This window comes from Narcine bancroftii, chromosome 3 (genome assembly GCF_036971445.1).
Source record: "Narcine bancroftii isolate sNarBan1 chromosome 3, sNarBan1.hap1, whole genome shotgun sequence".
Lineage (NCBI taxonomy): Eukaryota > Metazoa > Chordata > Chondrichthyes > Torpediniformes > Narcinidae > Narcine > Narcine bancroftii.
This window is the reverse complement of record NC_091471.1, coordinates 245,508,703-245,524,716: the sequence shown is the minus strand read 5'-3', so window position 1 is coordinate 245,524,716 and position 16,014 is coordinate 245,508,703. Positions and strand designations below refer to the sequence as shown.

The window sequence follows — 16,014 nt, the reverse complement described above, 5'->3', positions numbered from 1 at the left end:
CTGAGTGTCCGTGGATTTGCTTCCAGCGCTCACACAATCTCTAGACTCTTAAAATCTGTGACATGATCAGGAAGCCTTCAGCACGCGAGGACCTTTGGGAACCCTTCTTGCCCTCAGCACCCTCTCGAATCCCAGTTCCAATACCTGATTCCCATGAGCCAGTGGCCCGCAGCCTGCAGAAAGTGTGGTTCCTTCGACCTCAAGGTGGCAAGTAATCTGCGGAAATGTGAGTTTTTCCTCTTCAGGTGGAGATAAAAAGGTCAGCATTATGTGGTTTAACTGTATGAGGCTGTTCAATATCAAAAATCCCCCAGAAAATGCTGTAAAAACTCCGGTCAGTTGGTCAAATGTTTCCATCTTGTGTCTCTCCATGATTGAGATACAAATCAGAGGACAAAGGTTAAGGGTGAAAGGGGAAGAGTTTAGAGGGAACTCCTTCACACAGAGAGTAATGGGAATGTGGAACGAGCTGCCAGCTGAAGTGATGAACACGGGCTCAGTTTTAACATTTAAGAAGAATTTAGACAGGAGCTTGAATGGGAGAGGCATGGAGGGCTATGGACTGGGTGCAGGTCAGTGGGACTAAGCAGAATAAGAGTTTGGCTCAGACAATAAAGGCCGAAGGGCCTTTTTTTTGTGCTGCAATGATCTTTGATTCTCTGACTGTGTGATGTTGGTCAGAGCGAGTACAGTCCCTCTTTCCTGGAGCCAGACGTTGCTGGGTTAAGCAATTTCATCGGTCCCATTCCCCTGCTCTTTCCTCACAGCCCTGTCAATTATACTCTCTCAAGTGCCTTCCCAGTTCTATTTTGGTTGATTCTGTCCTACAGTCAGTGAGTTACAGATCTTCTTTGCATTCCACACACGGCTCTTATATCGTTTCAGTCGGCAGCTTTCAAAACCTTACTGGTTCTGTTTATGGTTTCAGAGTGGCTACAGATCTCGCCTTCGAACGGAGAGCTCAATGTCGGAGATCAGCCTCACCCCGTCACACAACTGGGGTAAGTGTCTACCTCACTCCCCCTGCCCCACCCCTTCCTTTCCTGACACCCCACTCCCACCTCAAACTTCACACCTCACACCAATCCCCTCCTCACAACCCTTCCCTTACCTGAAACCCCACTTCATTATCTTGAATGTCACACCTCACACCAACTCCCCTTGCCTCACAACCCCTCCCTTACCGGAAACCCCACTTCATTACCTCAAGCCACACCAGTCTCTTTGTCTTGTCCCACTCACCTCACTACCTGCCTTCATCCCTTACTCAAATATCCTCCGTCAATCCTCACCAGCCTCCATCCCTCTTTCACTGCCATTCCCTCAGACCAAACCTCCACCCTTTATTCTCATGACCCTCCTTTCTCAACCTCTGTGCCTCACTCTTGTCCTCACACCCCACCCTTATCCTCATCTTTTTCTTCCCCCCTTCCATTCCCATTCCACATCTCTTGAGTCCCCTTGCAACATTCACTCATCCTTCACCTCATCCCAGCCTCCCATATCCCTCACCCCCCTCACACTCCATCCTCCTTCACATCTAAATGTATTCTTAATGCTGAGAAGTGTCGGCAAAAAACCATGAGATAAGAAGATGATCAATTTCCAATTTGAATATAAATTTTCAAACACTATGTGGACGCTTCTTGAATTCTTTTCATGCTCTTTGATTTGATATGAAGTGTTGGCTAATAAGGTTATATTTTACTCTGATAAAAATTCTGTTTTCTTTTTTTTGCCAAACAGCTTCTTTTTCGGTAGTGGGTTTAGATGCTTTTAATATAATAGAACATTAATGCAATATAATTTGTTTGATTGAGAATGTGGGGTACCTTTGAGGAAATTATATGATCTAAATGTAAAGAATCTTTTTGACTTTAAACCTATATCCGTATATGCTCTGATGTGCAATTTCAATGTTAATACAAATATTGAATAGAAAACCATGCGGAGGAGGGGATGGAGCAAAATGGAATGCAGAAAGTTGGATAAGCTACCTGGAGCATTTTTGGGGTTAACGTTGGGGGTGGAAGGCAAGGTAAAGGTCATGCTGGAGAAACCTATATAGCAAAGGTAAAGATGCATAATCAATGTTTTGGTCTTGAACCATTCATCAAGGTTTGAGCAAAATGTAGGCAGGTGCCCAAACAAAGTGGTGGGAGGGGAAGGGGCAGGGGGAGGAACACAGTCCCATAGGCAGGATGTGATAGGTGGATAAGAGCGGGAGGGCTCACCAGCAAGAAGGGTGAGGAAGGGTGGTTCTGTGAAAGGAGAGGGAAGGGGATGGAGAACTGGAAGAAAGAAGAGAAAGGAAGAGGGAAGAAAGGGAGAGCAGGGAGTGGGCTAGAAGAAACTGGGGGTCGGTTATTGCCCATAATCCAGGTGGAGAGTGACCATTGGGAGTGGAAGGCTAGATGCTGTGTGCCCTGTAGTTTAGACAGTCAGCAGGAACTGGAGGCGGCCATTTGGCCCTTTGAACTTGGCCGCATCATCCAATAGGATTTGGCTGCCCTGTCCTCACAACAGGTGAGGTGGGAGCTGGAGGCAAGGCTAGCTTTTCCTTTAAGCATGCTATTATTCTCTGCACGCAAGCAGTTCAGTTCCCACGGTGAGCCATTGGACCTCCTGGAGTGGTATCTATTACAGCATCAAAAGAGAGAGGGCTAAATATTGAGCAGGAGCCCACAGAAGTGATTCTAGTCTTCTTGTTATTGACAATTTTAAGGATCATAATGGGTAATCTTTCAGATTATTCATTCACAGGTTGTGACAATCACTGCTTCTCCTTGAGAAGAAAATGGGTGATGCGCTGCCTTTTCAAACCTGGTGTGAATATTGTCAGTGTGTGTGTGTGTGTGTGTGTGTGTGTGTGTGTGTGTGTGTGCGTCTGCGCACGTGTGTGTGCATATGTCATGTGTGTGTGTGCATATAAGCACAGATTTTGAACTCTGGAATCCAGATCTCTCCTTTCTGTATTACTGTACCGGATGGTAGGTGAGAGTAGTAGTTAGCGCAACACTATTGCCATGCCAGCAATGGGCGTTCAAATCTGGTGCTCTCTGAAAGGAGGTTGTACGTTCTCCCCGTGTCTGTGTGGATGTCATCCAGGTGCTTCAGTTTCCTCCCACTTTTCAAAAATGTAAAGAGTTTGTAGGTTAATTGATGAATTTGAAGTGGGGGGGGGGGTGGTGGAGGGCGAGCTCATGGGTCGGAAGGGCTGTTACTGTGCTGCATGTCTAAATTTAAATTAGTAGACTGTAAACACAATCATTGCATCACCGCAAGTCACGGTCAGCACCAGAACATTTGTTGGTTATAATAAGCGCTAATTTTGTAATTACACATTTTGCAATTATATGACTGAAGTTTCTGTGTGGTGTTCAGTGGCATCTCAAAATGAGATAGTGAAGAGCTTTGCAAATCCAATAGCAGCTGTGAGATTTTCTATTTTGGCTGCATCCCTTGTCTTAAGTAGGTTTAATGATGGTGTGCATGTTCCCATGGCCGAGTGCTAACACTGCCATGATATGGGGATGTTTTAAGACAGAGGCAAGAGCAATGAATGAGGCGTTGAGCTTGTAAACTATTTCAGGGCCGAGGGTTGAACTGGGTTTGATCCTGTCCTCTGGTGCTATCAGTGCGGGGTTTGTATATTTCCCCCTGTGTCTGCAGGTTTCATCCGGTTGGAGTAAAACACAAAAGTCTGCATATACCATGGTCAAAGTGCAAACACAATGCTAGAGAAACTCAGCAGGTCAAACAGTGTATTTATGTCACAAAAATAAAGGTACAGAACCAATGTTCTGCTTGCTCTAATTTACTCCCACATTGCAAAGATGTGCGGGTTGATAGGGAATTCACCTCGTGTGGAGGAGAGAGGTAGAAACCAGGGAGAGTGGATGGAAATGCTGGGGAAATAGCTTGTAAGGGAAAAAGTTGGTGTGGAATGGGATTGCTGGGATGCATGAAGTAGCATCGTTCCATGTTGTCTGGTTATATGGAGATAAAGACTTTGCCAATGGACAGTTGGATCAGAGTATGAGGTGGGTGGGGGTGGGTGTGGGGGCAGGCAGTGAGGAAGTGCCCGGTCTGAAGATAACTATTGTGGACTGTTAACCAAGTAACACCGTTGTGAAACGCTGCCAGAAGTTTGAGTTCAACACCCCTGATTTTTACTCTCAAATCTGGATGGGAATTTCCAGTTTTCTGAACCGGTGGCATGAACAATTCCTAAAGGGAGGAAATGGGGAGGAGGAGGAGGAGAGAGAGAGAGAGAGAGAGAGAGAGTGAGTGAGAGAGAGAGAGAGAGAGAGAGAGAGAGAGAGAGAGGGGGGGGGTTAGAGGTAGAGGGAAAGGCAGGGAGAGAGAGAAAGTGAGGGATTAGGAGGTGCGGGTTGCAAAGGGAGAGAAAATCAGAGAGAGATTGAGGGAGGTAGGGAGGAAATAGAGGGAGAGAGAAGGGAAAGAAATGGAGAAGGGCATGAAAGATAGAGAGACAGGCAGACAGACAGAGTGACCAAACCACCACACAGCAACACAGATTGGAAGGAGGCAAACAAGGGAGGTGGCAGACACTGGAAAATTGGAAAGACAGACAAAATGCAGGAGGAACTCAACAGGTCAGTCAGCATTTTGTGTGTTTCTCCTCAGACTGGAGCTACAAAGCACCATGTGCTGGGCTTGCAGTTTGTAATTCAGCCAGCAGATGGTTGCTATGTGACATGGAACAAATGGGCTCCCACACCTTGGTTTCATTCTTTTTTTTCCAAACTTTATTTAAAAGATAACAGAAACATTGCATACAATATAAAAATAGTCAGAGAAAATATTTCATTAATACCTATCCCCCCTCCCACCCTTCCCTTAAGGGGAGCAACAAAAAAAAAATTATACATATAAATTTTTTAAAATGTTAAAAATTTTAAAAAGTATATCTTTGAAATGTTAACATATATTTCAAATACAGAGACCACTTACTAACAAAAGAAGAATAATTATCATGTAAATTATAAGTAATTTTTTTCCATAACAATACATACTTTCAATTCATTATGCCAACATGCTATATTAATCTCAGTATCATCTTTCCAGGTACTAGCAACACATTTATGCGCTACTGATAATACCAAACGTACAAAAGCAATTTGAATTTTATCCAATCCCATTCCTCTTAACGAATATAAATTTCCCAACAAGAAAATCGTTGAATCTAACGGTAATATAAAATTATATAATTTCTCCAAAACTACTTTAATTCCTTGCCAAAATGATTGAACTTTAACACAATTCCATACAGCATGTAAAAAAGTTCCAATACCTGAACCACATCTAAAACAAGAATCCGAATTACTAAACCCATATTTTTTTAACTTTTCTGGGGTCAAATATAATTGATGTAAAAAATTATAATTAACCAATCCATATCACACATTAGTCAATGTAATTATATTGTCTTGACACATATTCGCCCAATCTTCTTCAGGAAAAATAAATATTAAATCACTCTCCCATTTAAGTTTAGATTTCTCCCAATGTGGTTTATCCATACTATCTTGTAACAAATTATACATAAGTGAAATATAACCTTTTTTTGGTATAGAGGAAATCAAAGATTCAAATCTCAACAAAGTAGGCAAAATCATCTACCATAATTATCTTTTATCAAAGCCCTAAGTTGATAATACACAAACAAAGAATTTACAACTATATCAAATCTTTCTTTCAATTGGTTAAAAGAAAGAAATTACCCCTCTGCAAAACAATCTTGTATTGTCTTTATACCCTTAGAATCTCAAATCTTTAAATGATTGTTGAAAATTGAAAAAGGAACAAGCTGATTATTATACAACAGAGTTAAAATAGATAATTTTTCTTTCCACCCTAACACCCTATTTTTTTTAACCAAATCTTTAATAAATGTTTAAATATCGGCATATCATATTGCTGCAACAAATATAAATTCATGTATTTCAACCCTAGAAATACACGCCATCTCCACTTTAGCCCAGCTAGGAGGCTGATCTAAATCCATCAATCTACTAATGAACTTCAACTGGGCCGCTTCATAATAATTTTGAAAATGTGGTAGTTGTAATCCGCCCAATGTATACTTCCATGTAAGTCTATGCAACGCCATTTGAGCTAATCTACCTTTCCATAAAAAAACTCTCGCACTGCTTTATTCAGATCTTGAAAAAAACCCTTAGAAAGTAAACAAGGTAGTGACTGAAATAAACATTGAATTTGAGGAAAATATTCATTTTAATACACTTAACCCGACCAATCAAAGTTAATGGAAGATTTTTACACTTAATCAAATCTGCTTTAATTCATCTTAATATAGGTACATAATTTAATTGGTATAATGATTGATAATTCATATCCATAAACACACCTAAATATTTAATTTTACTTGTAATTTTATAATTGTTTTAAATTCAGAATAATCTCCCACTCCAAATTTCACTTTTATCCCAATTAACTTTATATCCCGATATAACCATATAACCATATAACCATATAACCATATAACCATTTACAGAGCGGAAACAGGCCACGTTGGCCTTTCGAGTCCGCACCGGTTCACTGATCTTGTGCGCCCTCTTCAGGCAATGATAATTCTCCAAATTTCAACAAACACTCTTGCAATGGTTTCAACGACCGTTCCAGTTGTGTTAAGTATACCAACAAGTCATCCGCAAATAAGTTAATTTTATATTCTTCATTCTTAACCCACATCCCTCTAATTTCTTCATTTTGTCTAATAGCCTGAGCTAACAGTTCAATAACCAATGCAAATAAGGCTGGTGACAATGGGCAGCCCTGTCGAGTTGAACGAGTCAATTTAAATGGTAAAGAAATCTGTCCATTTGTCACCACCCTAGCAATCGGACCTTGGTTTCATTCTGAAAAAAGGCCTTAATCAGGGAAGGAGAGGGTGACATGGAGGTCTTCAGAATTATGTGTGAGATGTGAGCTATGGTGTTAAAAAACGCAGATATAGTAAAACCCTTATTATTGGAAATTCAAGCAACTGGCAAAAAATTGCAGAAAATAAATCAGTAAAAAAATATGGAAATTTATAATTGGCGCATCATACATTTCGTTCGCCAATCTTGCAGCACGAGTCTGAAGCAACCGTCGTAAAATTCACTTATCTGGCATCTACCAATCCTCAAAGGTGCCGGATACCAGGAGTTTTACTGCATATCTTAAAGACTGGAATATTCTTGGTTCTACTTTGAAATGCTAACTGAACCACTAGAGTGAATGATGAATGGCTAACTGTTGGCAAAGAGAATCAGTGAACTGTTGGTGCCCCTAATGGATGATGGAATCTAAGCAAGGAGATTGGGACCAAATGGAAAAAATGGAACAGAAAATGGCAGATTGAATTTAATGCAGAAAAGTGTGAGGTGTTGCATTTTGGAAGGACACACCAAGGTAGGACATACAGAGTAAATGGTCAGGCACTGAGGAGTGAAGAGGAACAAAGGGATCTGGGAATACAGATACATAATTCCCTGAAAGTGGTGTCACAGGTAGACAGGGTTGTGAAGAGAGCTTTTGGCATCTTGGCCTTCATAAATCAAAGAATTGAGTCCAGGAGCTGGGATGTTATATAAGACATTAGTGAGAACAAATTTGGAGTATTGTGTGCACTTCTGGTGCCAAACTACAGGAAGGATATCAGTAAGAATGAAAGAGTGCAGAGAAGATTTACTAGGATGTTGCCGGGTCTTTGGGAGTTAAGTTACAGGGAAAGATTAAACAGGTTAGGACTTTATTCCTTGGAGTGTAGAAGAATGAGGGGAGATTTGATAGAGGTTTACAAAATTATGAGGGCTATAGACAGAGTAAATATGAGTAGGCTCTTTCCACTTAGATTAGGAGAGATAAATACGAGAGAGTGGTTGAAATGTGGAACGAGCATGGTAAATGCGGGTTCACACAAGTTTAAAGAATAAATTGGATAGAAACATTGAAAGGATAAGTCTGGAGGGTTATGGAGTGGGTACGGGTCAGTGGGACTAGTGAGATGATGTTTTGGCACAGACTAGAAGGGCCAAATGGCCTGTTTCGTATGGTTCTATGTGATGGGAAATTTTCTTGGCTTCACCCACAGAACTGCATTGACCTCTGTCTGGTTTCAGGAAGATGCAGTCATGACTCTAATGCTTTTATTTCTAAATGGCTTGATGGGTGAGATTAAAGGCAGTAGTGGTGATGGGCAGGAAATGATTAAAGCTTTTTAGAACACAAAAACTGAAAGCAGAAGGAAGTTGTATAGGTTGCATAGTTTTTTTTAAGGGATACTGGTGTTGTTGGCAAGACTGGCTGTTATCACCCGATCCTTCTTGCCCTTGAAATAGTGATGGTGAGCTACATTCCTTTCATAAAAAATACTTAATTTAAAATTTTTTAACCAAACATGGAGTCAATTACAAAGTTAAAAATACAAGTGCAAAAGCATATTTAATATTTCCCAATCTCCCAACCCCCACACCCCAAAGAAAAAAAAAGAATGAATGAATATATAGAAAAGCGAGAAAGAGATAGCAAAGAAAGAAAAAGGAAAAACGGATTGGATCGCTGGAAAGCGACATATACTCCATGGATCACAAATTCATATTCTATATAATTTTCTTTGGAGAAGATCAAGGCTGGTTTTGAGGGTCGGGAAGGACTCTTCGAAAAATGTATGCCTGAATTTTGTAAATATGGTTGCCAAATTTGTGAAAATATGTCATACTTATTTCTAAAGATGTAGGTAATCTTCTTCAAGGGAATACAACTATGTATTTCTGTGTTCCGACCATACCTAGATGTGAATCAGACTTCCATGCAACAGCTATACATTTTCTGGCTACTCCCAGCACAGTTTTAGCAAATTCTATTTAATATTTGGACAATTTTACTTTGAGTCTTATCCCTGTAATGTTCCCTAATAAAAATAATTCTGGGTTTTGCAAACTACATTCTTGAACCATTGTAGTCTCTCTGATGTTGGCACTCTGACAGAACTGGGGAGTGGGAGGAAGGTGTTCCAGGATTTTGACACAGTGACAGTGAAGGAACGATGGTATAAAGAGTAAATTTTATTTATAGAAGCCAATTCTGGCAATTTAAACCTGTATGGCCCAAATACACCCGAATTAACTGATAATCCCATGGGTTTTGAAGGGTGGGAGGAAACCGGAGCATCTAGGGAAAACCCATGCAGACATGGGGAGAACATACAAACTCTGTCGCTGGCTCTGTTACAGTATGGCACTAATTGTGGCGCAAACCATACCGCCCAATATCCCAATATATTCCCACTCAGGTTATGGGAGTTGCTTGGGTGTAAAGAATGTAAGATTGTAGGTTTCACAGACATATATACATGCATATATACATGCAGACGATGCCGCTTTAGTTGCCCATTCAGAGCCAGCTCTTCAGCGCTTGATGTCCTGTTTAGCGGAAACTGCCAAAATGTTTGGCCTGGAAGTCAGCCTGAAGAAAACTGAGGTCCTCCATCAGCCAGCCCCCTCACATCTCCATCGGGCACACAAAACTCAAAACGGTCAACCAGTTTACCTATCTCGGATGCACCATTTCATCAGATGCAAGGATCGACAACGAGATAGACAACAGACTCGCCAAGGCAAATAGTGCCTTTGGAAGACTACACAAAAGAGTCTGGAAAAACAACCAACTGAAAAACCTCACAAAGATAAGTGTATACAGAGCCGTTGTCATACCCACACTCCTGTTTGGCTCCGAATCATGGGTCCTCTACCGGCATCACCTACGGCTCCTAGAACGCTTCCACCAGCGTTGTCTCCGCTCCATCCTCAACATTCATTGGAGCGACTTCATCCCTAACATTGAAGTACCCAAGATGGCAGAGGCCGACAGCATCAAATCCACGCTGCTGAAGATCCAACTGCGCTGGGTAGGTCACGTCTCCAGAATGGAGGACCATCGCCTTCCCAAGATCGTGTTATATGGCGAGATCTCCACTGGCCACCGTGACAGAGGTGCACCAAAGAAGAGGTACAAGGACTGCCTAAAGAAATCTCTTGGTGCCTGCCACATTGACCACCGCCAGTGGGCTGATAGCGCCTCAAACCGTGCATCTTGGCGCCTCACAGTTCGGCGGGCAGCAACCTCCTTTGAAGAAGACCGCAGAGGCCACCTCACTGACAAAAGACAAAGGAGGAAAAACCCAACACCTAACCCCAACCAACCAATTTTCCCCTGCAACCGCTGTAACCGTGTCTGCCTGTCCCGCATCGGACTTGTCAGCCACAAACGAGCCTGCAGCTGACATGGACATTTACCCCCTCCATAAATCTTCATCCGCGAAGCCAACCCAAGATACATGCATATGCAAACACATATACATATATATATATAAACACACACACACACACACACACACACACACACACACACACACACACACACACACACACACACACACACACACACACACACACACACACACACACACACACACACACACACAGTTTTTGATCTTCTTGAATTTTGATTGAGGTGCCCTCATCCAGAGTTTTCCTGACTGAACTTACAAGTGGTGGGTAATGAGAGTTTTGGGAAAGGATTTATGCAGGATACCCAGGCCTTGACCTGTCTGTAATCACAATATATAAATAAGTTCAGTTTCTGGCCAGGATACCAATAATGGGAACTGGGCAATGGTCTTGCCATTGAATGTGCAAAATAGAAGGTTTAATTCCCTTCATTTGATGATGGTCATTGCCCAGCACGTGTGCTTTCTTTAGACACAGCCTCTTGCAGATGTCCTCGATGGAGTGAAGACTGGTGCCTATCTTGGCTCTGGCTGAGTTCACAACCCTCTGGAGCTTTTTTCTGTCCTGTGCATTGGCACCTCCATACAATGCGTGGGAAGATTCAAGGGTGAAATTAGCAACTGTTCTACATGGTGGTCAAAGTTTGAAACTCTATTCAGTAAGTGGTGTGTGACATGCCACCAAATGTCAATCGAGCATCTGAGAATGAAACATTTTTACATACTTGAGGTAATGAGGCTTATGGAGCTATGTGGAGGTAGGCCACAGATTGCCTGATCTCATGGATGATGGAGATTTTCGTGTTTTACCTTGGAAGAGGTTAAATGATCTTCTCCTGTCCTTAAGTTTGATTCTCCTGGAGCTGCTGCAAATCATATCTTAATTGCGGAAGAAAAGGAGGGCTTAAGGAACTAGAAAGCCTCAGTCGCATTCAGAATTATGAATAGTTTTGATTAAAAACCATTTCCACTGGCAGGATGCTTGAATTGAACATGAGATGGGATTTTCCTTCAATTGAACAAGTTTCTGGGATCTGGAATGTGTTTCCTTAAAGTGCAAAAGATGTAGATTGATTTGGTGGACCTTCAGCAGGGATTTGGGTGAAGTCTAGCACCCGAGCCACAAACTCTTCCACTGAATGATTTGCTCAATAAACGATTGGGAAATGATTTGCAAAATTTGTTTTGAGTCTAAGAAACAAACCTAATTTTACTCAGTGCAAGTTGTGTTTCTGCTGACAGGAAGTAAGCCCGATCAAATAATTATGAGGTTTGAGGCTGAATATTTCCTCTGAATCAAACTGTGGAGATCACCTGATCGGTGGGGAGTGGGTGCCAGCATCACCAACAGAATTGTCACACCATTCTCTGGCAAGTAAGCTAGAGTCAGACAGGCTCCATCCGGAGAGAGAGAGTGCTGAGAAGACACTAGTGAAACGCCACTTCCTGAGCCAACGACAGCAACAGTACTGAAGGCTCTCGACCGTGGTGGTCCATGGGGATAAAAAGCTGGTTTGTCTGTGGGGTGGAACAAGGTAAGAGACAGCCTGTGTCCATCCAATCTATTCAGCTGTGGTTGGAAGAATTTCTGCCTCATTTAGTATTGGTTTTATTCGGCAGTTAGATGTAGCATGAAAGAAAAAAGAACTTTTAAACAGTTTGATGTCAGTGTCCGACATGCAATCTAGATTAGAGGGAAATGTATTTATCGACAGATCTCTACCAAACCCTTCAAGTACTCACTGCAGATGGTCTCTGCAGTTCAAACACAAGGGTATCAAACATAAGGGTTCCAACACCTTTTGGTTGCATACCATTTGGAGCACTGCTACCTGTTGCTTTTCTCTGAGTTGTGCACCATGCTGACTTGAAAATGTTTCACTTTTTCGTCAGTGTTGCTGGATAGAAGTGGTGGAACTCCCTCGTCAGCTGTACTGTGGGAGCTCCTTTGTCAGAAGGACGGCAATAGTTCGAGGAGGTGGCTCACCCTTGACAAGAAATACCATGCATTCAAGATCTCATAAAATGAGATAGGTGGACAGTAGATGATTGTCAAGAAATACCATGCATTCAAGATCTCATAAAATGAGATAGGTGGACAGTAGATGATTGTCAAGAAATACCATGCATTCAAGATCTCATAAAATGTTGAAACAAAGGAAGTATCGATCACTGGGAAGCTCTGACTGGGGCACAAAAAATGTCTGTTGCTTTGGACAATTTGAACCAGTTTATTTTACAGGGAGATACTTTTCTGAACTGATTTGGTTTCCAATACATTCTTCGCTTAATGGCATACATTAAGATGGAGGTTTCATAGAACAAGTTAAATATTGCAGGTATACCCTGCTTTCCTATGAAACTTTTCGTAAGTCGAAATGGTGTAAAGTGAAGACCCATCCACTATTATTGATTGCTATTTTCATAAAAGCGGAAACACATTCAAACACAGTTTAATGCATAAAAGCAAATTTGCATAAAGCGAGTATTTGTGGGGCAGGGTATACCTACCTATATTGGCAGGTGGAAGGGTGGCCCTCTGAGTTAATGCTGACTGCCACACACTGATTTGCATCATCCCTCCACGCATCCCATTTTATTTTTCCCACATGCTCCTCCCCGGATTCTACCACTCAGCTGCATACGAAAACAGTCCTGGCCACCTCATGACAGGAGGGATGTGGAAGCTATGGAGAGGGGGTAGAGGAGATTGACCAGGGCGTTGCATGGATTGGAAATTAAGACTCATGAGGCAAAATTAGCAGAGCTAAGGCTTTTCTCTTTGGAGGGTAGAAGGGTGAGAGGAGTCTTGATAGGGGTCTACAAGATTATGGGAGGCATAGATAGGTGGACAGCCAGCATTATTTCCCAGGGCAGGAAAAACAAACTCCAGAGGATATATGTACAAAGTGGAGGGAGGGAGGTTTAGGCGAGACATCAGCAGTAAGTTTTTATACACAGAAAGTTGTGGGTGACTGGAATGCCTTGCAAGGGTGGTTGTGCAGGCTGAAACATTAGGGGCATTTAACAAACTCTTAGACAGACAGAAAGAAAAATTTCAGATTTCTTGTCAGACTACATACATGATGTCTCATGCAACCCTGAGATTTCTGTGGGCGCGGCAGAATTAGTGCAAAAAAATGAATGGTACACTACGTAAAACGCAAATAAACAAGAACTGGAATGGGAAGCAGGGGTGGCGACCCATGAGGCGGTGACCACGGTGGTGGACCAGTAAGGGGCTCCGTGGCTGAAGGCGAGCTGTTGACGACTTACAGGCGAGGGTTGGCGACTGGAGATCAGAGGACTCACACCAGGCTGCGGGCTGCTGGAGACCGGCCCATGGGAGCTGGGTGTGAGGGCCGGGATTCAAGAGGATGCTGAGGGCAAGTATGTTCCCAAAGGGCTCTGGGTGCTGAAGGCTTCCTCCTCACATTGGAGGTTTGGATTTGGGCTCGGATTACTGATGGTTTGAACTGAACAGAGGTCTGTGTGGCTGCAGAGGTTGCAGGAGCAGTGGAGGCAAATCGACGGACACTCAGTGTCTCTGGTGGGAATCTCTTTTGCTTTTCTTTCTCTGACTGAAAGGGGGTACTGGGCAATGCTAATAGTGAATATTTGACTTCCTTATGGCAGACTAAAGGGAATTTCATGCAATATTACATTTCTATTTTATTATCTGATCTGAATAAACTTGAAATCCCTTTTATAATCAGTAGGATCTCTGTTGAGTTTCATCTGCCATAGGGTTGAGGACATGTCCTTTCAGCTCATTGCTGAGAACCCTTGATCCTTCATGTAGTCAGGAGCTGGCACTGACACGATGGGCCTCATTCTTTGGATTAATCTCAGCAGCAATGAAACAATTCAATCAGAAACGTGGCTTTGGACTCTGAAATTATACCCCAGAACTCCTGATGTTAATTTTATTTAACAAACCGACTTAACCGGTCAATGGATAACCACTGAATCCACAGTCAATTCTAAATCACAACCCAAAGCTGATAACAAGTTGTGGAGTCCTATCAATCTGAGTAGACTGGAGTTGAATTGGATTGAAATACTAAATAAATTTTATTTTTTAAAATTTATGTATAGTATAACTCCTGTTATCTGGAATTCAAGCAACCTTAGCCACCAGCATAAAAATCGTGGAAAATAAATAGATAAAAAATACAGAAGTTTAAAATTAGCGCATCTCACCCTTAGTTCACTGATCATGCCACATGCAATCTCAAGTGACCAGAAAATTAACTTAGCTGGCACCTGCCAATCCCCATAGGTGCCGGATACTAGGGGCTTTCCTGTATTTATGTACTCCATGTGTATTGTTTGTCTGTTATGTCTGGTTGTGTGCCTGGACCAAGGACGCTGTTTTGTCTGGATGTACTTGTACAATCGGATGATAATAAACTTGAACTTGGATGATTACTGGAGGACCATTGTGAAGAATGGGAATGAGAAGGAGAAGAAGATCAAGGAGAAGATTGGGGATGGAAAGGAGCAATGACTGAGGAAGACATTGAATGCCTCCATTACTGATCCCTATCAGGGACGATTAAATCAGGAGTGTGTTCAATCAACTGATCTACAAGATGAAGCAACTGGCAGAACTTCCTAACTTTCTTTTATTTGCTGTGGATTATTAGATGCCCTCCTGAATCAGATTCCACTGCAGAGAAAAAGAGATATGCCAGAATGGAGGGACCTTCACGTTTTCAGTCAAGGTACAAGCTGGTCTCCTCTCTCTGATGGATGAGAAATCTATGTTGTTTGAAGATCTAAATGTACTTGCAGAGAGATGTCCTCACATTTTGCTTATTGTCATCTGATTGTACAAGTACAACTTGATGAACCAGCGTTCTCCAGTCCTCTGTGCAAAACACACAGACACACAACCAGACAAAACACACTTACAGACAAACAATCTACTTATGCAGGACAAGTCTTCAATGGTCTAGCAATGGTCCAGGATCTGGCACTGACACGATGGGCTGAATAACCTTCCTATGTGTAGCCTCATTCTTTGGATTAATCTCAGCAGCAATGAAACAGCTCAAAGAATGGAGCTGAACGATGCTGTGTGCAGGGTTGAAGGGGTCCTCAATGATTTTGCGCGCCCTCTTCAGACAACAATCCTGCTAGATCACTCGATGGGGGTGAGGAAGATCCCAGTGATCCTCTCTGCCACTCATGGTCCTGTGGATGAACCTCTAATCCATTTCTCTGCAGCAACCGTACCACACTGTGATGCAGCCGGCAAGGGCGCTGTCAATAGAGCGCTTGTAGAAAGTTGACATGATGGTGGCTTGTAGCTTTGCTCGCTGTGCTTTAGGAACAGTTGGCTAATTTGATAGGCCAGGGTATAAAGTATGTAGCGCAATGTCTCTCAGGACCATTGGTTTTGTGGATCTTGGGTAGGAGATAGATCCAGGCAGAGTGGGACTGGGAAACAATGAGTTTGGAGGTTGTGGGAGGGAGATGACTGGAAGTGATGAGGTCAGAGATGAAAATCAATTGGGAGCTCTCTGAGTCAGGAGGTTTTAGCCCTTAGTTTTCATATTTGGTTTGAATTCAGATCGTGTGTGAATCTACTATTTGTTGATCTATGCTCCTGAGATCTGATGAAGATATAACATTCCCCTGGAGTGATAGGTGATAGGAGGAAAAGGTGGAAAAACCAATCTTTCAAT

At 42.3% G+C, this 16,014-nt stretch overlaps 1 protein-coding gene across 4 annotated transcripts in view; it reads left to right on the top strand.

Moving 5' to 3' along the window:
• The window catches only part of LOC138758445 (ras GTPase-activating protein nGAP-like), an 84,635-nt gene that overhangs the window by 20,231 nt on the left and 48,390 nt on the right, over positions 1-16,014 (top strand). For 2 of the 4 annotated variants that reach the window (XM_069927361.1, XM_069927362.1), the window contains exon 3: positions 929-1,001. In XM_069927361.1, the coding sequence (XP_069783462.1) occupies positions 929-1,001 (73 nt within the window). Of the gene's footprint in view, positions 1-928; positions 1,002-11,561; positions 11,857-14,974; positions 15,049-16,014 lie in introns of those variants that run through there. The other 2 variants (XM_069927363.1, XM_069927364.1) reach the window with 2 other exon arrangements.